Raw genomic sequence first — 27,533 nt, forward strand, 5'->3', positions numbered from 1 at the left:
TCCCAGAAGGTTGGGCATTTTGTGACAGGAGTGTGTACAAGTTGCTACAGGAACAGTAATCACGCTGTTACCATTTTCAGTTTCTCTCCCCAGTGGTGGAGATCAACCCACCCCGAGAGAGAAGGGCAGGGACTCGACCACTGAGCCATGCCCACAGCCCCATGCACGCTTTGCTTATGATCTATAGACTCCAGATGCTAAAGAAAGGATCCCAAAATGGCACATGAGCCATGTTTCAAGGCAAAAAGGCACTGGCATTTTAGTTTTTACCTTACCAGTAAAAAACAGTCCCCTTTACCATCTTCAAAATATGTGAATTTGATTTTAAGATAGTCAAGTGCTCTATGGCGTCAATGATTTTATTGGAAGTACCAACACAAGGAAAAATTGTTATAGAATCAACTTTAATTAATGCGTCTAGATGTTTTCTTTTGGAAGAAGAAGGGAATGAACTAGCTAGCTAAAATGGTACCTGGGCTTCTTCTTGGTCAAGTCGTCTCATAGAAGATCAGCATCATTTGGGGATCTTAGTCCTCAAACCAGGTGGGCACTTTGTGGTAACACAGAGAATGGGTGGGGTCCCAGGTGGATGAGGGGACCCCAGGCACCAAATAAACACTGCCTTGGTACTATTCCCCAGGCAGAGGGCTCAGTGGAGAGGTTCCTGTTTGTGTGATACTCCAGGCCCACAAACTCCACAGGGGCCAACTGGTTGGCCTTGAGCCAGTGGAGAAAAGCTGTCCCCAGCAGAAAGTATGAGATGACAGTAAGTAGGTGGGGAAGGAGGGCTCATCCGGTTTCCGCACACTTGCAGGTGTCATGTCCAACAGTCCTGGTCTGAATCCGTCTACTGAAATAAGGAAAAAAAGAGAAGACGGGGAGACAGGGAGGGATGGGGATGGACGGACAGGCGGAGTAATGAAGGCAACACATCCCACTTCTGGATCTCGTGGGTCCTTCTCAGTGTATGTGCAGGCGTGTCAACAATGACTGACATGAACATGTGGGAGGAGTCTTCCTTCTGCCACACACCCAGGGTCCCTTCACATCTGAATTCACAGTAAGGCCTTGGAGTGAGAGACTCAGCAAATGAGGAAGCAGAGGCAGCAGTTACGATCCTGCCCACAGCTTTGCAGACACTGGAAAGAAAAAATTGCCATGTTCTCTTCTCTGTCGGCACTGTAATCGAAGGCTCAAGGTGCTCACAACTGGTCTACCATGTTTACATTACAACTCAGAGACAGCTCACAGATTGTAGCCATGCCGATCTTACCAAAATGTGGAACACACACATTTTTTCCCATTGAAACTAAAATTTCTTAAGACCCACATCTGAACACACACATGTTAATTACATACTGTGTAATCAATAACATTTCTTAGGAGTTTAAAAGAGGCTTTTGAATCTTTTCATCACCACGGAGGAGAATTCCTTTTCAGTTTCTTTATAGTTGCCGAACTTTCTTTTCTGTGCTTTTTATATTGATATCTAACTTGTCCACTTTGGTTGTTAGCCGGTCAAGAATGTCGTCCTGCTCCTCAATTTCCGTCTGCATTCCTAAGGCTATGTCCTTGAGTCGGCCCAATCCCATGGAGAGCTCATCTGTGAGAAGGAAGCGATAGGCAGTCACAGTATCCACAGGTGCTTCCTGCCACTGGATGCTCAGTGGCATCTGGATTCCAGTCCTGTCTAAGAGACTGAGTGCCACAGCTTGTAGCCTATGTTCTCAAAACACACAGCAGTGAAGAGAAATCTACTTACTACCTAGTAATATGCGGTCGATGTAGGAAGAAGCCATTGCGTCTCCTCCAGATGACCACGGTTAATGTTTGTCTGTCTGAGCACAGTCTGGACAGGCAGCTCTGGCCGCCCTGAAACCCACTATGCAATCCAGGGTGGCCTTGAAGCCACAGTGATCTCCCCGCTTCTGCTGCCCGAGGAGAATATAGGGCCACTACCACCTACAGCATGTCCCCTAGTCCTGGAGAATCAAACCCAGGGCCTTCGTGTGCTAGGGAAGCACTCTGACACTGAGTCCCATCCCCAGTCTCCTTGATTTTCATGAGACACAGGATCTCACTGATTTTCCAGGCTGGCCCCGGATTTGCAACCCCCCTAGCCTAGCTGGGATTACAGGTGTCTGCACTAAGCCTGGCAGACTGTACGATTCCTGAGGTCTTTGAGACCTGTGGCCTTGGGTTTCCTGGAAAGCAAACGTTTAGTGGGCGCTCACCCAGGCCGCGTGAAACTTCCTGGGTTGGAGGACACGAGCACGGGAACATGGCTGAAATACATGGCCTGGTGGGACGGGCCTCAGTGGGTGAGAGGATCTGAGTCAGATCCCCACACCCACGTAAGCCGGGTGTGGCTTTCTCCTGGGCGCACTTGAGCCCCAGGGATGCCCAGGTCTGGTCAGGAGTCAAGTAAGCAGTGAGGATGCTGGGCTGACGCAGGAAATGGGGACAGTGGACAGGTTCCTGAGAGTGAGGCCGTGAGACGGGCCTGTGACACTGTGGGCGTGACACTGTGGCCGTGACACTGTGGGCGTGACACTGTGGGCGTGACACTGTGGGCGTGACACTGTGGCCGTGACACTGTGGGTGTGACACTGTGGGTGTGACGCTGTGGGTGTGTCACTGTGGGTGTGACGCCGTGGGTGTGACGCCATGGGTGTGACGCTGTGGGTGTGACGCTGTGGGTGTGACGCTGTGGGTGTGACACTGTGGGCGTGACGCTGTGGGTGTGACGCCGTGGGTGTGACACTGTGGGTGTGACGCCGTGGGTGTGACACTGTGGCGTGTGACACTGTGGCGTGTGACGCTGTGGCGTGTGACACGGCCAGGAAGCCGGGAAGTGGCTGCTGCGGCTCCCACACTTACCCAAGTTGCTGTCAATCTTGTGGTGATAGGCTCGGAGGCTCGCGTTCTTGGGGTAAACCTCAGTCATCTCAGCAGAAGCAGGCCCTCTGGGGATCGGGTCTAGTTCAGAAAGAAACACCAGAGAGACAGTTCACTGGAGGTCACTGCTCCATGAAACTGGCCCATTCTTTCCCGAAGTCCTAGAATCTGTCCCCGGGCCTCTCTTCTACAAGGAAAGAACAGGGGTGGAAGTGGGCCATGTTTACAGGCTGGAGCAGTCAAGTCTGAGCTCCAGCTGGTTCCTCAACATCAGCAGATTGAGGACAAGTCACCAGGTGAGATATGGAAAAAGACATGTATGTAACAACACAACAGGGAACCGCCAATGCAAAGCTACAGACTCACAGGCAAGCTCTGGGAGACAGGTTGTTAAGTTTGATTTTTTTGCTAAGGATTGGAACCAGGGCCTTGTGCCTGCTAGACAAGCACTCTGCTATAGAGATATCCCACGAACCCTTCTACCTCTTAGTTGTGTGTGCGGCAGGCGTGCACATGTGCTTGTGAGACAGGGCCTTGCCATGTTGCACAAGCGACCTCCAACTCTTGTGCTCAAGCTATTCCTGTAAGAGCTAGAACTACAGGTGCATGCTACTTCACCTGGCAGAGCCGGCACAGCCAGGTCTAAAAACCAAAGCTGTTGAGCTATGTGTGCATGCCTGTACTCTGGCACACGGAGCAAGAAGGTCAGATTTTAAAGTCACCCTCTACTAATGGAGTTGGGGACTGGGCTAAACGAGACTCAATCTCAAAAGAAACAAAATAAACACGAGAAACAAAGCAAAGATCAAAACTGTTGCCTGGTGCGGTGTTTGCACAGATGAAAACCGCCTTTAACGCCCCGCCATTGTGTCTTTAGATGCAGGGTCTCTCTCCACTCTGCAGGGCGACGCTGAGGCGGTTTTCCGTGGGCCCTGTACAGTCAGTCTTCTCTCTCTCCCATGGTTTGTGCCTTTCCAGAATAAGCTGTGTCTAGGTCAGTCTGTCCTGACTTCTGACTCTTCCTCCTTCAGGTCCCTCTCTCTCTCTCTGAGACAAAGTCTCCCCATGCTTTCCTAGATGAACCTGGCACTCACTATGTAGCCCAGATCGTACTCAGGGTTTCACCAATCCTGCTACTTCTGTCTCCTGCGGGCTGGGATCACAGGTGTGTCCACCATGCTCGGACACTAGGTTCCCTCTTCTACTTTTATTTGTGGATGTGTGGTGAATATGCATACTTAGGTGTGCAAGTGCCCTCACACAGTCGTGTGGAAGCCAGAGAACAGAGTCTTCCTCTACTGTTCTCCATGGTGGTTTGAATGAAAATGGCCTCCATAGGTTCATGTGGTTGATGGAACCGTTTGAGAAGGATTAGGAGGCGTGGCCTTTTGGAGGAGGTGTGTCATGTCGGGTGGGTTCTGAGGCTTCAAAAGCCTCCCAGCATCCCCAGTGCTCTCTCTGCCTCCTGCTTGTGTTCAAATGTGAGGTCCCAACTCCTCCTGCTGCCATTACAGACGCCGACCCTCTTGAATTGTAAGCCCAACCAAATGCTTTCTTAAGCTGCCCGTGTCTTGGTGCTGTGTCATAGCAACAGAAAAGGTCACAAGGGCATCTACTTTAGTGTCTAAGCTGAGTCTCTCATAAAGCCTGAAACTCCAGCCAGCAGGCCAGCTGCTCGGATTCACCTCTCTGCCCTGCAATGCTCTGAGATGGTCTCATGTATCTAAAGCTGGCCTTGAACTTTCTAGGTAATCAAAGATGGCCTTGAGCGCCTGATCCTCGTGTCTGTATCTCTCATGTATACCAACATGCCTGTTATTACGGTTGGTTTTAATGTCAACTTGCCACAAATTAGAACCACCTGAGTAGGAAGCCTCACCTGAAGAACTGTCCTGACTGCCTTGACTGGTGTGGGCAGACTCTGGGCACCCTCTGGTAGCCCAGATGAAGTTGATCTGCCCTGTTGCTGGGCTGCTGACCTCACTGACAGCAGACAGTTTTCAAGCTTTCATTTGGGACGAGGGACCAGAGGCTCTGCAGGAACTGTCCAGGCTTTTGTCAGCAGACTGGGATTACTGCGGCCCGGGCCTGTGCATCAAGCACTGGTGGTCACGCCCACAAGAGACATCTGGGGCAGGGCTCCTCCCACTGCTGAAGGGGTCTGCCACAGGGACTGAGCGACTCTCAGGTTCTCAGCTCTCAGGTGTGGCCCTGCTGGTACTATTTAAGCTGACTCATTAAATTCTCTCTCTCTCTCTGTCTGTCTCTCTCTCTGTCTCTCTGTCTCTCTCTCTCTCACACACACACACACACACACACACACACACACACACACACACACACACACACTCATCCCTCTAGTTTTGTTCTTCTAGAGAACTCTGACTAAAACACCTAGCATTTTTGTTTGTTTGTTTGTTTTTCTGAGAGTCTGGCTATATAATCTAGAATGACCCCAAACTCAAACCCACAATCCTCCTGCCTTAGCTTCCTGAGTGCTGGGATAATAAGCATGTGCCACCATACCCGGCTTATCTTCCAACTGTGAAAGACCCACATGCTGAAAACGGGCCCAGTGTGATACCCCAGAATAAATGCTCTTATCCCAAGAGGCCAGCTGATTTGCCTCTCTACTTACATACAAACCACGTTCTTCTGTCTTTAACATACTCATGAACCCTGGGTAGAGGAAAACATCTCTAAGGGCCATTTTACTTACAACAAGGATTTTTTTTTTTTTGCTTTTTTTTTTTCTTTGTTGAGGTTGAGTCTCATATATGCCAGGCTGGCCTCAAGCCCACCATACAGCTGAGACTAGACTTCAACCCTGATTGGCCCACCTCTACTTCCCCAACGCTGGGATTATAGATGTGTTCTATCATACCCAGCTTTACAGTTAGCTTTTTTGCTACTACAGTTTCTCAGAGCTACACCAGGAGGGGGTTCATGTTCAATGGGGTACAGGTTCCCACTTCCTTAGTCATACTCCGTGGGGGAGTGAGGTAGGGCGGAACCCCACTGTAACACATACCTCTGGTTCCCTAAGAACACCTTGTGTCCCTGATGTCCCTGATTGCCACACCAACTCCAGTGTCGTCCATGTGACATGAACAATTATGTCAATAATAGTGGATGGGAGATACGTGTCCCAAGGGACTAAGCTCCCTGGAGGTCCCTGGCAGAGTGCCCGTGTTATGCCTCCTTCTCGAAGGAGACGTGCTTCACAGATCATGAGCTCTCTGGGCTATGGGTTCTGTATAACTGCTTTTCTGATAATGTTCTAATTAATCTATGAAGCACAGCCAAAATTAATGAATGCTTGGGTTGTGAACTATGGAGAAAAGGGGAAGCTGGACATGGATCTTAATTAAATATAGCAGAATGAACTATTCCTTAAAGACCTCAAGCCACTAGATAAAGAAAGTATAATAGTTCAGGCACTTCTAGGGAATAAACACTCACCCAATAAGAATCCTTTAGGAATCCCAACTAAAGTGATTTATGGCAGAAAACATTATCTCATAGGAGGCAGATGGTGGGCCCCTCTGTTGAGGAAGTTCAGCATAGAAAACTTAAGGACTACAGCAGAACCCCTTCCCCTTACAGGTGTAAAAGTACAAGAGTCCATATTCCAGCAGGTAAAAAGGTTTTATATTAGAAGAGAAATATGGTAAAGAACTGAAGAAAAACTTAGGGACGATCTGCAGCATTCAAATTGGCTAAGTGGGCCATGAGAACCAGAAAAGTAAAAATGAATAATAAACTAGTGAGCGGCTGAGATAAAGATGAAGGACACAGCTGCAAGAAGCCTACACAAATCTAGGAACTGTACTAAGTTTAAAAAACAGACTGCTCTTTGGGTCATAAAGCTCTTGTGAGTGAAGGGATATGTCTAGCGCCAATTAATAATTGTGTGCTTGCTGTTTTTTAAAAGATGATATAATTGAATTATTGCCAAGCTCTTGTTGCTCCTTGTATGACTTGATAGTTTTCTTTTCTGTATATAAACTACTGATTTGCAGAAGTAAAATTGCAGCAGATTCAAACCACTTCTGAGTGTGTTGTCTGTCTGTCACTCGCCGAATCCTTGCCTTCCTGACTACCCAAGCTCTGGTCCCCCTACGGTCGTGGTACCCTCGATGGGCCAGTGATAGCATGTGGGATGCAAGGTACTGGGAGTTCAGCACATTGTTTTAGAGAGACGGCTGTGCCTGTACTGGTACTTGAGGGTTCAACCCTGAGACCCTCCCCACACAGATCCAAACCTGAGTTTTCACACACATTGTCACTCACCTTCATCATGCAGCCTTCTGAGGTTTGGGTGGCTGGCTTGGTACTTGCTTTCCTGATCCTTACTTGTATTTATGGCTTCTTTCAATCTTTGGATGAAAAGAAAACATTAAAGGAAAGCATGTATGACAGTGTCACCTCTGTGCCGGTGTGTGCACAGTGGTGTCACTTGTCTTCCAGGACGCCATTGCTGCACATCTCATGCTTCCTTTGCTGACCTCACTGCAACCATCCTGGCAGTAGCGCTGGCCACACAGTGGGTTGACGAAGACCTTACTCAGGACAAGGAGTCCTTGGGCCAGGTGGGTGAAAGCGCATGAACTGACCAAGTGGGTGCCTGTGACAAAGGATCAGCAAATTATGACCTACTATCTATTTTCCCTATTTTTTTTTAAAAAACGTAGTCCAGGCTGGCTTCAACCTCAACATGTAGCTGTTGAAGAACACCTTAAATTCCTGATGTTCCTGCCTCCACCTCTCAAGTGCTGGGATTACACCTCACCTGGCCCCACATTTCTTTTATTGTGATAATATACACATAACATAAAGATCCATCAATTACTTATAGTCATAGCAAAGAATGGCTTTTACATATGAACACTTGCCCTGAATGATAGGTAATGTCAACTTAGAAACTCAAGTCTTTAAAAAACAACAAACAAACTAACCCACCCAGAGTCTCAGGGCTGGAGATGGCTCAGCAGTTCAAAGCACTTGCTTCTCTTCTAGAGGACACAAGCTCAGATCTAAGCACTCACACTGGGAAACTTACAACTCTAGCTCCATGGGATCTGATACTGTTCTGACCTCTGTGGGTATCCACATACACGTGAGAGACACACACAGAGGCGCAAATTCAAAACAAAACAAAACACTTAATCAACACACACACACAGAACAGGGTCTTTGTAAATCTATCGTATGTGCATTGGTGAGTGTGTCAGTGGGATACAGCTACCTTTCCCAGGACTTGACAGTTAACCTAAAAATTTCCTTTTCAGGATCCTCTAAATATGCCTTTGTCCCCAGACAGCAGGAAGCAATTTTAAGAACACAATGCTCACATTCCCAAGAAGTGGGGTGGGTGGTTTTTGGTCATTCAATGGGTTATGGATAATTGTCATTGTTTAGGGTGGTTGGTTACAAGTTATTATTGTTAATGGTCAGGAAAAAGGCTAAACAAAGGAGATCAGACTTATGGTTCTTGTTTGAAAAAAGAAAAAAAAAGAAAAAGAGAATATAAGATAAAAGGTATATTATTGAATCTACTTTGAAAAGAAAAAAAGGATACAGATATAAGATAAAAGGCAGATTACTGAATCTACTCTGAAAAAAGAGAGAATATAGATATGATATGATAAAAAAGTAGATTATTAAATCTACTTTTAGAAAGCAACTACTAGTTTTAAATATTTTACATTGGATTGGATTTTTGTGTATTGTATAAAAATTATGTATATTGATACAAATTTGAGATTGATTTTGTTAGAAAACATTGTACATATATTTCTCATCTTGTTCAAGGTATTGTACCTATACAGTTTTGTGGTGGTATTGTGTTCCCCAAAATATTGTGTACTCTAATAAATTTATCTGGGGTCAGAGAACAGACAGCCACTAAATACAAAGGCTAGAAAATGGTGGCACTCACACCTTTAATCCTGGCATTCCAGAGATAGAAATCCCTCTGGATCTCTGTGAGTTCAAGGCCACATTGGAAACAGCCAAGCATGGTGACACGCCTTTAATCCAGAAAGCCAGCCTTTAATCCCAGAGAGTGGTGGTAGAAAGCAGAAAGGTATATAAGGCGTGAGGACCAGAAACTAGAAGCATTTTGGCCTGGTTAAGCTTTCAGGCTATGGAGCAATACAGTTCAGCTGAGATTCATTCTGGATGAGGACTCAGAGGCTTCCAACCTGAGGAAACAGGACCAGCTAAGGAATTGGCAAGGTGAGATAGCTGTGGCTTGTTCTGTCTCTCTGATCTACCAGCATGGACCCCAATAACTCGCCTCGGGTTTGATTTTATTAATAAGAACTTTTAAGATTCCTGCTACACAGTTTATTTAACAATGTAATGCAAATTGCTAGTCCTTGAAAGTTATGATTACCAACTAGTTAGGATATAAGAAATGCGAGTTAATACTCATTACAATCAAACTTGTAGTCATATTAGGTATGTTCTCAAGGTCAAAAAGAAGTATATTTTAGATAGACAGGTCATCTTCAAATACTTCAGAGACCTACAGAATATGGCATTTAAGATGTTTTGATAACAGATTCTTTTTTTTTTAGTGACAATGAGACATGTCTGCTCCTAGCAGCACCAATCTACTTCAGAGAAGATGATGGGCATCAAAGAGACTCCACATGGAGTTTACTTTTTGTGGCAAAAAAATGCCACTGGGCAAGAAAATGCCCTTGTCTTGACTGCTGATAGTATGCTATCTAAAATGGACAAGCAGGACACAAAAGGAAGGACTGCTGATCCTTGCCAAGACAAGGAAGGAAGGCCCTTCAGAAAATCCTGCTTCATAGATGAGTCTGTCAGATATGCTAGGCCTGTAGGCTGAAGATGGATGCCCCAACATTGCAGAGAAATCTTGGGTGACTGTCCAGGCAGCCAGCTGTTTCTGTCATTTCTCACATATTTTGGAAGTCACTTGTTTGCATTTCCTGTTTACTTAAGTTAATATTATTTCCTTTTCAGGTCTCTGAGGGAGTTGAAAATTAGATAGTTATAGTTTTCCTTGTTAAGAAATTCAGAAAAGAAACTCACTAAAGAGGTGAAAAAGTGTATAAGTTTGAAAGACATCAAAAGATAGTTTTTGGTTGGTAATACAAGTTAGAATAGAAAGTGAATTAGGTACAACATTTTGGACTCACCAAGATAGGATAAATAATGGAGTATTTTTCTCTGAATCTGTCAAATGTTAATGGACTGGACATTGTTAATGTGATTCTTGATTTTATATATTGTATGTACTTATTGTATGTAGTTTTTCTTATATTAGTTATAATCTTTTATTATTTTAGACAAAAAAGGGAAAATGTAGTGATATATTGTGTACCCTAATACACTTGCCTGGAGACTGGAGGACAGAGTCAGCCACTAGATTAGACATAGAGGCCAGACAGTTGGTGGCACACACCTTTAATCCTACCAACTGAGGATCCTACCACCAGATGGATCTCTGTGAGTTCAAGGCCACACTGGAAACTGAGCCAGGCAGTGGTGGCACACACCTTTGATCCCAGTATTGGGAAGCACACATGCCTTTAACCCTAGGAAGTGACATGGCTGGGCGAAAGGTATATAAGGTGTGAGGAAATAGGAACTAAAGCAGTTCAAGACTCAGAGGATTTCAGTCAGAGGACTCATGGAGTTGGTGAGGTAAGAGGTGGTGGCTGTGGCTTGTTCTGCTTCTCTGATCTTTCAGCTTTGACCCCAATATCTGGCTCTGTTTTTTGTTTTTTTTTTTTTTTTTTTTTTTTTTTTTTTATTAAAAGACCATCTAAGATTCAAACAACATATCAGATCCTCTGGAACTGGAGTTACAGACAGTTGTGAACTGCGGGTGCTGGGAATTGAACCCAGTCCTCTGGAAGAGCAGTCAGTGCTCTTAACTGCTGAGCCATCTCTCCAGCACCCAAAACAGGATCTTATAAATCCTAGGCTGCCCTTAAAATACTGATACCAAACTACCTATTCTGATTGCAGGCATGCACCACCCAGCTCAGCTAGTATTTCCCCTCCCCCTTCTGTTTCTTTGTTTACTTTTATATTTGTGTGGTTAAAAGCATTTGTTACTCCTTCAGAGGATCTGAGTTTGGTTCCCAGCACCCATATGGTGGCTCACAACCATATCTAATTTTTTGTTGTAGTGGTGGTACATGCTTGTATTCCTGACACTTAGGAGATGGAGGTAGAAGGGTCAGGAATTCAAAGCTGGTCTTGGCTACCTTGTCAGCTTGAGGTGACCTGGGGCTACATGAGACTCTAACTCACACAGCCCACAAAAGAATTTCTTTGGGAGAGTTGGTCACAGAGAGAGAGAGAGAGAGAGAGAGAGAGAGAGAGAGAGAGAGAGAGAGAGAGAGAGAGAGAGAGAGAGAGAACATGAATTTTGGCAGTCCATGCTGGACCCATGCCATCACTGTGGCATGGGTGACTCTTTTACTTCTCCCAAAAGAGGCTAAGTGACCTCAACAACGAGAACAGCTTTGGGAATGAAGGGCAAAAGCTTGCCAAAGGCCTAGAGCTGGCTTTCCAAATTATCTGAAGCCGATCAGGAATTCTTCTGTGGAGAGTTACTAGCTCGGAACAACTACGAGATGGGTGCGGACCACTTGGCAAATGCACTTGGTGCAAATGTCCCGGCGGGCCCTCCGTCACCAGCGCTGCAGGAACTTCTGACTAAGCATCCACTGGTCAGGGAGCTGCAAGTGCTCAGAGACTGGCTGAGGACCACCAAGGGAAGAGAGCAATGCCAGCACAGGCTTATCCTGAGTCTGTCTCTGGAGCCCTGTGAAGTGGAGGCTTAGCCCAGGGCTTCCAGAACGCTAGGCAAGCACTCTGCTGCCGGAGCTACATCCCCAACCCCATATCCACGATTCACTAGTAAAACAGTATTCAAACTGCGTGTGGAGAGTCGAGGCTGTTACCCCAGAATTTGGGAGAAGACAGCAGGAGGATCAGGAGTTCAAAGTCACCTTCAGCTAAATGTGAATTCAAGACCGGCCTTGGTTACATGTTACTTGTTTCCCAAAAAATAAGACAAAACAAGGGCCTGTGAGAGATGGCTCAGCAGGTAAGGATTTGTCACTAAGTGAAACAACTGGAGTCCAATCTTTAGGACCCACATGGAGGAAGACGACAATAAACCCCTGCAAGTGTCCTGCACATGGCTGTGGCTTGCACTCCCCCCAAACACACACAAAATTAAAAAAACAAAACAAAGCCACTTTAAAACAAAATAACACAAGAATGACCTGAGGTATGAATAACGGCCACTGTTTTTAACAAACAGCCAATTCTTTCGTCTTTTTTTAAAGATGGTTTTATGTGCATGAGTGTTTGCCTGCATGCATGTCTGTGCATCACGTCTGTGCCTGGTGCTCAGAGGTCAAGACAAGACACTGAATTCCTGGAACTGTTTTATGGACGGTTGTGAGCCACCACATGGGTGCTGGCAACTGAACCCAGACCCTCTCTCTGCAAGAGCACAGTGCTCTTAATCGCTGAGCCAACCCTCTAGTCCTGCCTTGTCATTGAACATGTGGTGCTGAAGCCTGCCAAGTCCTTACATACGATCACTGTATATCTGCCCAAAATTTTTGAGGTAAACAATCTGTAATTTTAAAGTGGGAATTAATAGACAGATTAGGTTAGATACAGAGAAGAAGAATAAGAAGTTTTTTTATATTACTCATATGTACGATCCATTTTTTTGTGGTGGTGGGGATAGAATCTAGGACTTTACACATTCTAGACAAGTCTTCTACGTGTGTGTGCGCGCGCGCGCGCGCGCGCGTGCGTGTGCGTGTGTGTGTGTGTGATATTGAGTTACATTTATTTATTGTGTGTGTACGTAAATCTAGAGATCAGAGGAAAATCTGTTGAAATTTGTTCTCTCTTTCCACAATGTGGACCCCAGGAATTGAACTCAGGTCATCAGGCTCGGCAGCAAGTGCCTTTACCTAGTGAGCCATCTTACCAGCCCAACCATATATATTTATTTCTTTTCTTTTGTTTTTTAAAACTGGTCTCATGGCTGGTGTTGAAATCTAGGTCTCCCTGCCATAGCTTCCTAAGTTGTTTTGATCACAAGTATGCACCGTCACATCTGGTTTGAACTTGCTATCTACCTGCCTCAGCCTCTTCAACAGCTGAGATTACACATAGGCCCCACTATGTCTGCTTTTTGGGGTGACTTGGTAAAGAAACATTCTGTAAAAGGAGTCACATTTATATTGATGAAACTTTCTAAGACTGGAGTCACAATGACTGGGTAGATTTTATCAACCAGATGAGCACATCGGGGAGGGGAGTGGCTTCTCTTTCAGCATGGCCAAAGGTGAATAGTTCCTTTCCTTGAGTGACCATAGGGCTCCAGGATACCTGGAAGGCACTACAAAGCCTAAGAGCCTTGGCTCCTTCCACACAACCTGTTTCTACTGTTTTCTATGTTCAGACTGCAGACACTACACTCACCTGCTGTTGGGCTGCGGGGTGATGCTGCCATTCTGTTCAGGTGGAGTCTCCACTGGTTTGGATTTGAAGTAGTTGATAAATCCTCCAAACATACTCTTAATGCTGTTGATATGTTTCTGGCTTATCTTCAAATCCTGATCCATCTTGTCCACCATCTTCTCAGTGTGTTCTAGGACTCCTCGCTGCCGGACCAGCTCCTGTAGAAGGCAAGAGGCATCATGCCATTCCCCTCACTTTTAAAACCACAGTACATTCAAGTCTGGGGCTGGGAATGTGGTTCAGCTGGCAGAGTGCTTATCTGGCATGCAAAAAACCCTGTGTTGGATCCTCAGCACTCCATCAACCAGGCACGGTCACACACACCTGTAATCTCACAAATTGGGAGGCAGAGGCAGGAGGATTAACTTAGTATTATATTTGGCTATAGAGTGACTTTGAGGCAAACTTGGGCCAGGTGAGACCCAGTCTCAAAAAAAGTCTCTCCAGGAATGGTAGCCCACACTTTTAATCCCAGCACTCAGGAACTTGGGGAAAAGAGACAGGTGGGCTGGCGTGACTTCTAGGCAGGTCCACGCTTTGTCTGGTTTTCCATGGGGCTGCTGTGGCTTCCATCCTTTTCTAGAGTATTAGTGTACAAAGTAACAGACTTCCTTGTAATATTCCCCACCCCCAGACTTCTAGGTCAGACAAGGCTACATAGAAAGACCTGTTTCAAAAACAAAGTTTCAAATGATTTACTTATTATTCTGGCTGAAGAGTGGGGGTCACACATGAAGGTCAGATGATGACCTGAGAGGTCACTTCTCTCCTTTTACAGTGTAGGTCCTGAGGATGGAACCTACGCTGTCAGGCGTGGCAGCAGGCATCTCCATGAACTGACCCAGCCCACTGGCCCATTCTTCCTGTTTTCACACACCCCTGCAGCCCCGCCCCCTTTCCTCCTCCCACTTACACACCCAACGTTCCAGGACCCTCCCCACCTATTTTAAAGTCCTCCTCCCACAACTTATGGCCTTTCAAGTTTCAAGGACTCTGCCTATACTTGTTCCCACTTACATAGACATGTTTTAGAGTTAGAAACTAGGATTCAAATCCAGCATGGTGGCATACACCTTTAACCTCAGCACTCAGGAGGCAGAGTAGGCAGATCTCTGAGTTTGAGGTCAGCCTGGTCTACAGAGTGTGTTGGCAGAAGTTTCCTGTCCAGATTGCCTGCTCCCAAATAACCGACACAGAGACTTAATATATTACTTATAAATGCTGGGCCAATAGCTCAGGCTTAAATTAAGCCATATTTCTTATCTATGCTTTGCCATGTGGCTCATGGCTTGTTACCTCATTTTCTATACGTTCTGTTTCCTAGGCAGCTGGCTGGCACCTCTGCTGACTCCACCCTTCCTCCTCCCAGAATCCTCTGTGTCTGGCTGTCCCACCTATACTTCCTGCCTGGCTACTGGCCTGTCAACTTTTTATTAACCAATAAGAGTAATACATATTTAAAGTGTACAGAAAGATTATTCCACAGCATTTCTCCCTTTCTGTCTAATTAAAAAAGGTTTTAACTTTAACATAGTGAAACTATATATAAAAAAGTTATTAAGCTGGGCAGTGGTGGTGCACGCCTTTAATCTCAGCACTTGGGAGGCAGAGGTGGGTGGATTTCTGTGAGTTCAAGGCCAGCCTTGTCTACAGAGTGAGTTTTAGGATAGACTCCAAAGGTACACAGAGAAACCCTGTCTCAAAACAAAACAAAACAAAACAAAACAAAAAACAAAACAGTTATTAAGTAGGAATTACAGTTATAACATCCAGTCCATTTGTATTTGACAAATTTAGAGAAAAAACCCAATTATCTATCTTATCTCGGTGAGTTTAAAGTTTTATACCTAATTTACCTTTTATCATAACTAAGGAAAACTATAACTGTCTAGTCTTCAACTCTAGCAAAGTCCCAGGAAGAGTGAAATGTTACCTAATGATAGGGACATCTCGCTGCCTGGACAGTCACCCAAAGTTCCTCTGTAACACTGAGACATCCAACTCTGGCCTACAGGTCTAGCATATCTGACAGACTTTCCCATAAAGCAGGGAATTCTGAAGGACTGTCCTACCCTGTCTTGGCAAAGTTTTGCAGTCACTTTTCTTGCATCCTGCTGGTCCGGTTTGGACAGTATATTGTCAGCAACTGAGGCATGGGCAGTTTCTTTGCTCATATGACTAGCTTTTGCCATAAAGAAAGCAGACTCCATATGGAATTTCTTTGATGCCCATCATCTTCTCTGAAGTAGATCAGTGTTGCCTGGAGCAGATATGTTTCACTGTTATGAAAAGCCTTAGGTTATTTAACATCTTAAATGCAATATTCTGTAGGTCTTGAAGTGTTTAAAGACCATCTATCTAAATATATCTGTGTATGACCTTGAAAACATACCTAACATTACTGTAAGTTTGACTATTTCAAGGTTATAATTGAGGAGTTTGTATTACTTCTAACTTTTTTTTGTTGTTTATTTTGTTTTTGTGGCTTTTTGAGAGAGGGTTTTACTGTGTAGCCCTGACCGTCCACCTCGAACTCACAGAGATCTGCCTGCCTCTGCCACCTGAGTGCTGGGATTAAACTGCCTCCACAGCCTGGCACAACTGTTTTTTGCTGTTCTGGTTCCTCCGTTTATTGAAAGTTCTTTTCTTCTTCCTCTAGGGTGTTAAATAAATGTTTTCTGGTTTGCTGTACTGGACATGATTGATTTCTTCTCAGTTCTCTGTGTGTTCCTTTCATGAAATGTCCTTCTCCCTGTGTTCTTGTGTGTGAAACTGCCTTTCTTCTTCCTCAGTGTATGACACTAGGAATTTTCTGGAGTGTTGACTTAGTTGTCATAAATTGCCTTATCTTGTTCATGTTTTGAAATATTCCTCTATTTTAATAGATAATTTTGTTAGATATTGCATCTTGGTGGATGGTCACTGACTTTCAGGACTCAAATTCTATCATTCCATGTTTCTTGGCCTTTGGGGTTGCTGACAACAGACCCGGCATTCTGAAGTTTCTGCCTCTGGATGGTAGGGATTATCTTGCCGTAGAGAGTATTATTTCTTTGCTTTGTATTTTTGACTGTATCGATCAAGATGACTTTAAACTCACAGAGATCCACCTGCCTCTACCTCCTGAGGCTGGGATCAAAGGAGTGCACCACCATGCTGGGCCTTAATTACTGATCTACTTACAAAGAAGGAATTTTAATTTTGTTTTCTTTCATTTCTATTTGTGCTGGTTAGTTTTTGTTAGGTTGACACAAACATACATATATGTGGGGAGAAGGAATCTTAATTAAGAAACTGCCTTCATAAGACTAGCAAGTCTGTAGGGCATTTTCTTAATTAGTGATTGATGGGGGAGGGGCCAGCCCATTGTGGGTGGTGCCACCCCATGGCAGGTGGTTTTGGAGTGTATAAGAAAGTAGGCTGAGCTAGCCATGGGGAGCAAACTTATTATCAGCTTCCTCCTTGGTCTCTGCATCAATTCCTCCTTCCAGGTTCCCGCCCTGGCTTCCCTCAGTGGTGGACTAGATTCGTCCTCTGGTCTTTCCACCCTTTGTCCCACTGTTTATGTCTTAACTTCAGAATGGAAGTCAGGAAATGTGTTGTGTTGGGGGAGAGGCTTTGCTTTTGTATCCACAGGAAATGAAAAGCTATGGATTCCTTCAAAATTAATAAAGATCAGATTTGACTGGGGGAGACCTCCTAAAAATCTTGGCTACAGACATGAAGAAAGAAACCAAGAAAAACTACATGACAGGTGATGTGGGAACAGCTCTGAGACAGGATAAGACATGATAAATTTTGTTGGCTATAGAGTCCTCATGACTTATTATTACATGTCATCCTTTCATATGGCATGGATGGAGATTTATATTACAGTTTTGTTATGCAGTCCAAACCATCTTAAAAAGCTGACAGATGCCTTTTACCAGCTGAACTATAGAACAAAAATCATCTTTAGCTTATTTGTGAACAATGCACATTTCATACTGTGTAAATACAGATGTGTATGTTACCTTTAAAAGTTTGTGTGTTTTCCGAACAAAAGGACCAGACACCAATGAAAACAAGCAGCCAGGTGATCCAGCCTCACAGAATGCCTCTGTTGCCATTTCTTCAATAATCTGCATCCAGGACAACGTCAAAGCAGCTAGCTGAGAGGGTCCAGCCAGGACTTCAGATAAGTTCTGCACTTTCCCATTACACAGAGACTGGACAACAAATGATACAGCTATCTCTCCCAGGCCTGACTATTATCCCAATTTCTTAGGATCTCCTAAAGATGCTGTCACCTCCAGAAAGCAGAAAGCAATTTTAATAACACAGCACCCCCATTCCCAAGAGGTAGTTTTTGGTTATTCAGTGGGTTATGGATGTCTGTTGTTGTTTAGGGGATTTGGTTACAAGTTGTTATTGCATGGTCAGGGAGAAAACGAAGCAAAGAAGGTTAGATTCAGGGATCTTTTTCTTTTTCTTTGTTCTATCCTTTCTCTCTTATCTAGTGTTGAAGGAAAAATAAGGGGATAAGGGATGAAAAAAGGGAGGGGCTATAGGAATGAGAGTATAAAAGGGTAGATTATTGAATCTACTTTTTTTTTCCGAGACAGGGTTTCACTGTGTAGCTCTCGCTGTCCTGGAACTCACTCTGTAGACCAGGCTGGCCTTGAACTCACAGAGATCCACCTGCCTCTGCCTCCCGAGTGCTGGGATTAAAGGTGTGCGCCACCACTGCCGGCCCCATGTAACTCACTTAAAATGTAATGTGAATTTCTAGTCCTTGAAAGCTATTATAATAAAATGTTTAGGATAATTAAGAAATGCAGGTTAGTAATTAGTCATCTATAACAATCAAACTTGTAGTCATGTTAGGTATGTTTTCAAGGTTAAACAGAGATATATTTTAGATAGATAGGTAGTCTTCAAACACTTCAGAGATCTACAGAATATGGCAATCAAGATGTTTAATAACATAAGGCTTTCATGACTGTGAGGCACCTCTGTTCCTGGCAGCACCAATCTACTTCAAAGAATATGATGGGCATTAGAGAACTCCGTATGGAGTTTGCTTCAAATGTGGCAAAGTTAGTCACTGGGCAAAAAAACTGCCCTTCCCTTGACTGCTGACAGAATGCTGTCCAAACTAAACAACCAGGACACAAAGGAAGTTGACTGCTGAACTTTGCCAAGACAAAGGAGAGACAGTCCTCCAAAATTCCTGCTTCCCAGAAACTCTGTCATATATTCTAGGCCAGTAGGGTAAAGATGAATGCCCCAACATTACAGAGGAACCTTGGGTGACTATCCAGGCAGCCAGCTGTCTGTCATTTCTATAGTTTTAGAAGTTGCTTGCTCTGCATTTCCTGTAATATTTATCTCAAGTAATATTTATCCTTCTCGGGTCTCTGATGGGGTTGAAGACTAGATAGTTTTTTTTAATATAATTATATATATATATATATATATATATATATATATATATATATATATATATATATATAATTATTGGTTTTTCAAGACAGGGTTTCTCTGTGTAGTTTTGGTGTTTGTCTTAGATCTCACTCTGTAGACCAGGCTGGCCTCGAACTCACAAGAGATCTGTCTGGCTCTGCCTCCCGAGTGCTGGGATTAAAGGTGTGTGCCACCACCTCCTGGCTAAATAGTTATAGTTTTCCTTGTTACCAAATTCAGAAAAGAAACTCACAAAAGAGATGGAAAGTTTATAAAAGTTGAGAGACAAAAGTTTAAGTTGTTTACCTAAGAAAATGTTATAAGGTCTAAAAAGATATTGTTATGTTGGTAATACAAGTTATGACAGAAAGTGATATAGGTACAAAACTCCGACTCACCAAGATAGGATAGATACTAGAGTACTTTCTCCAAAGTTGCCAAATGTACTGCACATAGTGAATGCAATTCTTACCTAATAATTGTTCTTATTGTATATCGTTTAAGGAGGAGATGTTGGGATAATCCTTTTGTACACTGTGTGAAGATGTGTCTCTGTTTAACCTCACCTGCCTAAGGCACCTTCTGATTGGTTTAATAAAGAGTTTAATGGCCAATAGCTATGCAGGAGAGGATAGATGAGACTTCTGGGGAGAGATAGGAACTCTGGGAAAGAATCTGAGTTGGGAGACTTGCCAGCCAGACTCAGAGGAAGTCAGACATATGGTACTGAGGAGAGGTAATGAGCCATGTGGCAGAACGTAGATTAATATAAATGGGTTAGTTTAAGTTTTTTTTTTTTTTTTTTTTTTTTTGGTTTTTCGAGACAGGGTTTCTCTGTGTAGCTTTGCGCCTTTTCCTGGAACTCACTTGGTAGTCCAGGCTGGCCTCGAACCCACAGAGATCCGCCTGCCTCTGCCTCCCAAGTGCTGGAATTAAAGGCGTGCGCGACCACTGCCCGGCCTGGGTTAGTTTAAGTTTTAAGAGCTAGTTGGGAAAAGCCTAAGCTAAGGCTAAGCTTTTATAATTAATAAAAGTCTCTGTGTCATTATTAGAGAGCTAGCCACACAAAGAAAGACTTGCTATACAGATACTTACAATTACAATTCATAATAGTTGCAAAATTACAGTTATGAAGTAGCAACGCAAACAATTTTATGGTTGGGTAACCACAGCATGAGGAACTGTATTAAAGGGTCGTGGCATTAGGAAGGCTGAAACCACTAGTTTAGAGTGTAGAACGGTAAACAAAATGTACTGCCTTTTCTATCAAAGGGTTAAATAAGGCAAAAACAACATGTGAAACACTGTAAAGAAACCATCTGGTAAAAATTTAAGTTCCACCCCAGCCAGCACTTCCTGAAATGAAAATGTGCTCAAGGTTGCAGCCTGTTCTCAGGAGTTGTACTTTGCTCATTAGGTACACCATGTTGAGTAAGTTGGCCACTGCTTTCTTCTTCCTCCTCCCAGATTTCTCCTCTATTATCCTCTCTGCCTGTCAGCCCCACCTATTTCTCTCGCCTGCCTCACTATTGGCTGTTCAGTTCTTTATTAGACCATCAGGTGTTTTAGACAGGCACAGTAACACAGCTTCACAGAGTTAAACAAATGCAACATAAACAAAAGTAACACACCTTAAAATAATACTCTACAACATTTCCCCCCTTATTTTCTAAACAAAAATGAAAGGTTTTTACTTAAACATAGTAAGACTATATACAATAAGAACAATTATCAAGTAAAGATTACATTCACAATGTACTGAATTCCAATTCATTTGCGTCTGACAAATATAAAGAACTCGATTACCTCCTAACTGTGGTTGACACCTTTATCCTCAGGAAAGGTTGAGAAGGCCAATGGACTCATCCAACAAGAGCTTTCTCAGGCACTATAAAAATTCAAGCACCATGTTGGTAGGCCAAAATGTTGTTGCATTTTCTTTTACTCTTTTGGCAGTCCCCCCAAGAGCAAAAACAAACAACAACAGAGATCCACCTGCCTCTGCTGGGACTTAAGGCATGTACCATTATTCCCAGCTTTGGGATTTTTGTTGTTTTTTCGAGACAGGGTTTCTTCTCAGTGTAACAGCCTTAGCTGTCCTGGAACTCACAGAGATCCATCTGCCTCTGCCTCCTGAGTGTTGGGATTAAAGGCGTGCGCCACCACCACTGAACAGCTTAGGAATTTTTAACTGAAAAGGAAAACGTTTTGGACTGTGTCAAACAAACTTGCAAGAGCTCGTTTTCAGAGAGAAAGGACCTGATAATTTATCTTCAGAGTCTTCATAGACTGTTGTGGAACAAGCTAGAGCTATGAATTTGGATAAATATGATTTCTGTAGCACCCGGGTATTTTTCCTATTGTCCTTCCTCTTCCTTTTCTTTTCTTTCTTTAATATTAGTACTATTTTGCATGCTGCAGCTCAGACTCCGTCCTTACATACAGTGCTCAACCCTGAGCTACATCCACAGTTCTGGAGGATTGTACAGGGCAACAGATGGCGCTGGGGGTAACATGGGCAAAGCTCTGGTGGGCTGGAGGCCATGGTTACTCTAGCATCCAGGTCTTCCTGTCACGGCAGGATTCCTCACAGCCACTTCTCCTGTCCACTTAGAACGCGGCAGGGGAGACAAAGAGCATGGCATCTCCCATCTCCCCATTGCCCTTACCCGATTCCAGACCACCCCACGCTCTCCTACAGGTTTGAGCCCTTTTGAGATCCTTTACAGAAGGCCCTTCCTCCTCAATCACCACCTCCCAGCCCAAACTCTCCCATGGTCCAGGTGATTCCCCTACCTCTCTCTTCTGAGGTCCCTTTTCCCGTTCATACTGTGATCCTCACCAACCCCTCAGCTGCCAAGCTCTTGGGACATCCATGCTGGACATCTCTCCAGACTCAAGTGGGCATCTATTCAGGATACATGGTCTGTCCAGCAGCTGGGACCCTCTACCCTCCGGTTTTCCAAGATGTCCCACTAAAGGGCCTATCTGCTCTTCTGCTCTGTACAATTGTCTACAGTACAACTAGGGCAGATGTTAATGATCTGTCTTTTTCCTAGAAACTTGCCTGTCCCCGGGACTGCAGGGAGCTCGCATGTCACATGTCACAGTGACAGAGTCTCAGCTGCAGAGGAACCCAGACATCTGACGCAGATGTTACACCGGGAACACAGGGAAATATGTAAAGATGGCTTCTCCTCTGAGAGGCAGAAGGTCAAAGGAGGGAGGGCTGCTTTGGCTTCTGGAAGTTTCCATGTATCAGAACCTGTGCTCCCTGGCGAACATGAGACCAGCCAAGCAAAGAGCTTCTTTGGTTAGACTCCTCCCTAAAAGGGATAGGAAATGACTGACCTAACATGCTCTGACCGAGGACCGCCCATAGAGGAAGGGGTGTGGTCAGGCCCGAGGTAGGTGAACTGGAGGTGCTCCCTCAGTGTTCCCTGTGAGGAGGGACTGGCCAAGACTCCATACTCCAGCTATGCTGAAGACAGAACTCAAATACTCCGAATTTGGAGTGTACTCCCATAGCTCAGAAGTGGACTGTGTTGACTTTTTCTATCTGCCTCTGTGAGAATGAGGCCAACACAGGCCCAGGGTGGCTGGGAGGTGGGGGGTGTGAACTCCTGGATAAGGAATGTGGCTCAGCTGGTAAGGACGCTTGCCTAGCACACACGATGTTGGGGTCTCAACCTCCAGCACTCTGTAAACTGGGGTGGTGGGACATGCCTGTAATCCCAGCTCTTGGGATGAGAAAGCAGAGAATCAGGAGTCCAGGGTCATTGCTGTAGAATAATCCTCTTGTACACTGTAAAGATTTGTCACTTGAATTGGTTTAATAAAATGATGATTGGCTGGTAGCTGGGTAGGAAGTTAGGCAGGAAAGCCAAACTGAGAATGATGGGAAGAAGGAGGGAGGAGTCAGGAGTCTCCAGCCAGACGCAGAGGAAGCAAGATGAGAATGTCGTTTTGAGAAAAGGTATCAAGCCATGTGGCTAAACATAGATAAGAAATATGGGTTAATTTAAGTGTAAGAGCTAGTTAATAATAAGCCTGAGCTACTGGCTGAACATAAGTATAATTTATAAGTAATATTAAGCCTCGGAGTCAATTATTTAAGAAGTGGCTGCCAGGTATTTGGGAACAGGCAGGGGAGAAACTTCTGCCTACAGGTCATCCTCAGGTACATAGAGTGAGAGGTCAGCCTGAGCTCCATGAGACCCAGTCTCAAAAACAACGAACAAGGAAGCACAAGATGCCTTCCATGTGAAGAATGGACAGGCCAAGAGACTATGAGAGATCACAGGTGACCCCAACTGCTTTCAGCCCCAGGAGTTTTCTAAATTTAAACAGCAAAAAGAAGAGAGGGGATATGCTTGGGTTGCCAAGCAACCACAAAGTTCCTCCATTCCTCTTTCCTGTGATTGATTCCTGAGAGCAAGAACAAGCCAAAGTCAGTGAGACAAAGACCATGCAAGAGCACAGACTGCCTGAAGTGAGGTGACAGCCACCTAGACAGGTTATGTTCCAGGGCACTGTGAGGTTTCAGGGGATCAGAGGTTCTTGCTGGCCGAGCATGGAAAGGTCTGTGGGACTTTCTCCAAGATACTTAAGAGAACTCACTCTCTGCCAAGGGTTCTTCCAGTGCTAGTGATCTATGGGGACTAGAAAAGCCTGAACTCCGCCCTGAGGGTGCATATAACCCCTGCAGGGTAAGAACATGTTCAGTCTGGCCCTCTACCTTGCTAACCACACCGTGGTGCTGAGAACTGAGGAAGGCGAGCACATCCTTGCTTCATTGAGCTCAGTTACCTGGGAAAAACAATAAAAAGGTCATCACACACACACACACACACACACACACACACACGCTTATTTTTTTGTCGCAGTGAACCAAGCCCCAGGAAGGATTCTTGGCCTGGTTTAAGGGTTGTATCAGAGTCCCAAGGGTGGGGTGGAATAAATGCTGAAGAAAGCAGCTAGTCTAGGCAGCTGCAGTAACTGAGGGGAAGTGGAACTGTGTGGTGAGCGCACACGAGTGTGGGTGGGACCCATCAAGACCCGATGCTGAGGCCCCCCCTCCCCCAGGACAGCAGTAACCACTGGGTCACACCACAACCTACAGCTAGGGCGTCCTGTAACATCAGGTAGGCCTCGTAATGAGTTTGAAATTAAATTTAGCTATTAACTGATAAGTACATGAATGTCAATCTGTGGTCAGTGCACTGAACCCGGGCAATGTAAAATTCTATTTCAGAAAGGAAAAAAGAAAAAGAAAAAGAAAAAGAAACTTTTCCTCATCATTTTTCTCCTCTACCAAGGTAATAAACACTCACACTAACAAATTCTAGCTGGTATGGCTGAGCAAACGTGAAACTTGCTGGGTTCTGTATGAGCCAGAGATTTCCTCGGCATGGAGTGGATTCAGAAACACAAATTGGTTATTAGGTTACATTTAAAAAAAAAATTGCCAGGTGGTGATGGCGCACGCCTTTAATCCCAGCACTCAGGAGGCAGAGGCAGGCAGGCCTCTGTGAGTTTGAGGCCAGCCTGGTCTACAAGAGTGAGTTCAAAGATAGCCAGGACTGTTTCACAGAGAAACCCTGTCTCAAAAAAAACCCTGAATCAATAAATCACTGAGGACTGGAGAGGAATTGATCTAGTAGCTGTCTTTCTGTCCTTATCAGCCTTTGCTGATAAATAGGCTTCAATGGCGTCACCATGACCGACTGCAGAGGAGCAGGTCTGGTTAGGAAGCCCTCACAAGGAATGACTGCTCCCCTAGCTTTCTAGAAAACAAGAACACACCTATGGCAACGGATTTACTCTAACTGGGGAAAACCTTTAGCTTGTCTTGCCACTCTGCTCCGGGCTAAGAGGGATGCTGTCTGTCTGTCTCTCCACCTCTCTGAATCGAATGCCCAGTGTGGCTTCAGTCCCAGGCACTGGAAAGACTTAAAGATGAGCAGGCCTCTGAGAAGCATGTGCCAGTCAAGGCGGCTGAGCACATCATGTGTCAGCCTCACCAAACAGCAGTCCTTTTCCACCGGTGCCGGCAGTGTCCACCAACAGCAGGTTTGTTGTGGCGCTCTGCCGAACTGAGATGCCAGGCTCCAAAAAAGAAGATCACTGTGGAATGCTATACTGCTACAGGAGAGGCAGCGTGTCCCGGGAGGGTGAGCAGCTTTGACAATGTCCATGCAGGAAGCAGTATTATAACGTCCACTATTAGGAGGATGGCTCATCCACAGAAGTCATCTATTTAGTGGAATACAATATGGCCATTAGCCTGCCTCCCCCTCCCCCCCAAAAATCCTCACTGCATTTAACTATGTATGAAATAACCTTCATTACTTCTAAATAATATACAGGGTGTTATATAAAGAACACCTCACTTTAGAGTTAGAAAGAGTGAAGATGCTGGGTGTGGTGGAACATACCTTGAATCCTGCACTCCCAGGAACAAAGTCAGGTGCATCTCTAAGACGGAGCCAGCCTGCTCTACCTAAGTTCCAGGACAGTCAGGATTACATAATACTATTGAGAAAGGTTCTCTTTGGTGCTGGAGACCTCGGCAGGTCAGAGTGCTTCCAGCTCTTCCAGAGGACCTACCTGTTCACAGCGAGCACTTGGAGCATGTCTATGATCTCAGCACTATGGAGGCTGAGGCAGGAGGATCTTGAGTTCAAGGTCAGTCTGGGCTACACTAGGAGAGCTTATCTCAAAACAAAGTGACCTGTTCACCAAGGCCCCAAGGCCCCCAACTGATGTGGACTGGAACATTAAGCATCCAGTACACAGATTAAGAATCATATTCACAACTTCTTAGAGGCAGACGATACATCAGCATCCAGGGAGCCCACAGCAGGGATGGGTGGAGAGCAGGTGAAACAGTAGCTATGATGGTATGAGGAGGTAATTAATACCCCCAGATCTGCCCACGTCCCTGTGGTCAGAGGAGGAAGGCTGGGAGAGGAAGACAACGTTTTGTTTCAACTATATTACTTTTCAAAACTGCAAAACGCTTAAGATTATTTTTAGCTGATGTATCAGTAATTTCTTAATTTTCTTCTGCCCAAACAACTGTTTTATTAGCAGATTTAGGGGACAACCTGGCATCTTGGAATAATCCTTATTCCATGATTGTGCATCCTGCAATCCCAGCACTAGAGAGAGTGAGGCAGAGGATTCTAAGTCCCAGGCCAGCCTGGGCTTCATAGGCAGACTGCCCACCAAACCAAACCTCCCCCCAGAAAAGGTCTTAAGAGATTTCAGAAGACCAGCTCAGTTCCCACTGGGTGACTTACAACTATTGACTCCAGCTCCAAGGGATCCCCTGGTGCCCTCTTCTGGCTTCAGGAAACACCTCCACACGTGAGCATACACACAGACACTTATATTAAAGAAAGACAAAGCAAAATTCCTAATTCCTGAAATTTTCTTTTTCTTCTTTTCTGTTTTCTTTCTTTCTTTTTTTTTTTTTTTGTTGTTGTTTTTTCGAGACAAGGTTTCTCTGTTTTGGTGCCTGTCCTGGATCTCGCTCTGAAGACCAGGCTAGCCTCTAACTCTGGGATCAAAGGCGTGCGCCCTGCCACCCCCGGCAGTTCCTGAAATTTTCTATGGGCGGAAAGAGCCGACGGGAACAACAGCTTGTCACATCAACACATTATCTCTAATAAGGGGCTAGATACAATTCAAGATCTGGCTTCCTGAGCAGGAGTCGTCCAGGCAAAGGGACTCAAACATTCCCATTAGTAAGGTGAAAAGTGGTCAAGGATGTGAGAAGAACGCAAGGCTTCCCTTGCTCTAGAGCTTCAGGCATGACCTGGCACCCGGGCATACACAGTCTACGTTTTAACTGGGTCACTAGAGGGGAACAGCCGAAGACTTCTACCCAAGAAGTCACATACAAACGAAACAGACACTATACAGGCCCGCATTTGGGCCGTTTTACTCAGTTCTGACCCTCAGACAGAACGTAATTTGTTTGAAGTTTACCTTTTAACTAGACACGTAGGCAGGAGAGCGGGGGAGGAATCAACCGTGCAGAATAATAGGTAAACACCCTCTTAGAAAAATCCCCAAAGACCGTCAACAAAACATTCCCTTCTCACGTTTTCTAAGGCAAGGGCTGGCCAGCAGTTCAGCTCAGTTCTGCCCCAGGCTCACCTCGCAAGAGGCGACTCCGACCTTCTCCGATTCATACATGAGGGACAAGGACCTGCTGGTGCTGGCGGCCGTGGCCTCGGCCCTGCGCAGCACCTCCTGTCGCAGGTACTGCTGACGGTCCATGGGCGCGTCGGGCCCGTCCGGAGGGTCGCGGGCGTCCTTCCACGGCGGCGACCGGGTGTCCTCGTCCTCCACGTCGTCGTCGAAAGGATTGTAGCTTTTGGGGTAGCCGGACATGGTGCCTGCGACGGCCTGGACCTGGGAAGCAGGACGGGCGACCGGGCCAGGAGTCGGTAGCCCAGGGCCGGCGGGCGGACTCACCGGGGGCCGCCGCGAGCGCAGCTTCCGCCAGTCCTGCGCCGGCAGCCCCGCCTCCGGAGCCAACCACCGCAGCGAGCGGCGGAGGGGAGCTGGCCGGGCGCCGCCGGGTGCAGCCGACCCGGCGGTCACGTGGCCGGGAAGCCGGGTGCCTCTGCGCCTGC

At 45.4% G+C, this 27,533-nt stretch overlaps 1 protein-coding gene across 1 annotated transcript; it reads right to left on the reverse strand.

The window, feature by feature from the left end:
• Positions 1-345: 345 nt before the first annotated feature.
• Positions 346-27,424, reverse strand: Snap29 (synaptosome associated protein 29). The gene is made up of 5 exons (XM_028856705.2): positions 27,052-27,424; positions 13,402-13,598; positions 7,192-7,277; positions 2,881-2,979; positions 346-1,603 (listed from the first exon to the last, which is right to left on the reverse strand). Exons 1-5 carry the CDS (start codon positions 27,286-27,288, stop codon positions 1,446-1,448), a joined length of 777 nt encoding a protein of 258 aa, XP_028712538.1. The 5' UTR covers positions 27,289-27,424; the 3' UTR covers positions 346-1,445.
• Between the last annotated feature and the right edge of the window lie 109 nt (positions 27,425-27,533).

This window comes from Peromyscus leucopus, chromosome 12, assembly GCF_004664715.2.
Source record: "Peromyscus leucopus breed LL Stock chromosome 12, UCI_PerLeu_2.1, whole genome shotgun sequence".
Taxonomy (NCBI): Eukaryota; Metazoa; Chordata; class Mammalia; order Rodentia; family Cricetidae; genus Peromyscus; species Peromyscus leucopus.

What these genes read in the sequence shown, in the direction of transcription:
- Snap29 (XM_028856705.2), bottom strand. Translation starts at nt 27,288, where the DNA reads ATGTCCGGCTACCCCAAAAGCTACAATCCTTTCGACGACGACGTGGAG. An exon ending in TCGGAGTCGCCTCTTGCGAG is followed by an intron (nt 13,599 to 27,051) that starts GTGAGCCTGGGG and finishes TGCCTTCTACAG; the next exon opens with GAGCTGGTCCGGCAGCGAGG. An exon ending in CAGAAGGCTGCATGATGAAG is followed by an intron (nt 2,980 to 7,191) that starts GTGAGTGACAAT and finishes TTTCTGAACTAG; the next exon opens with ACCCGATCCCCAGAGGGCCT.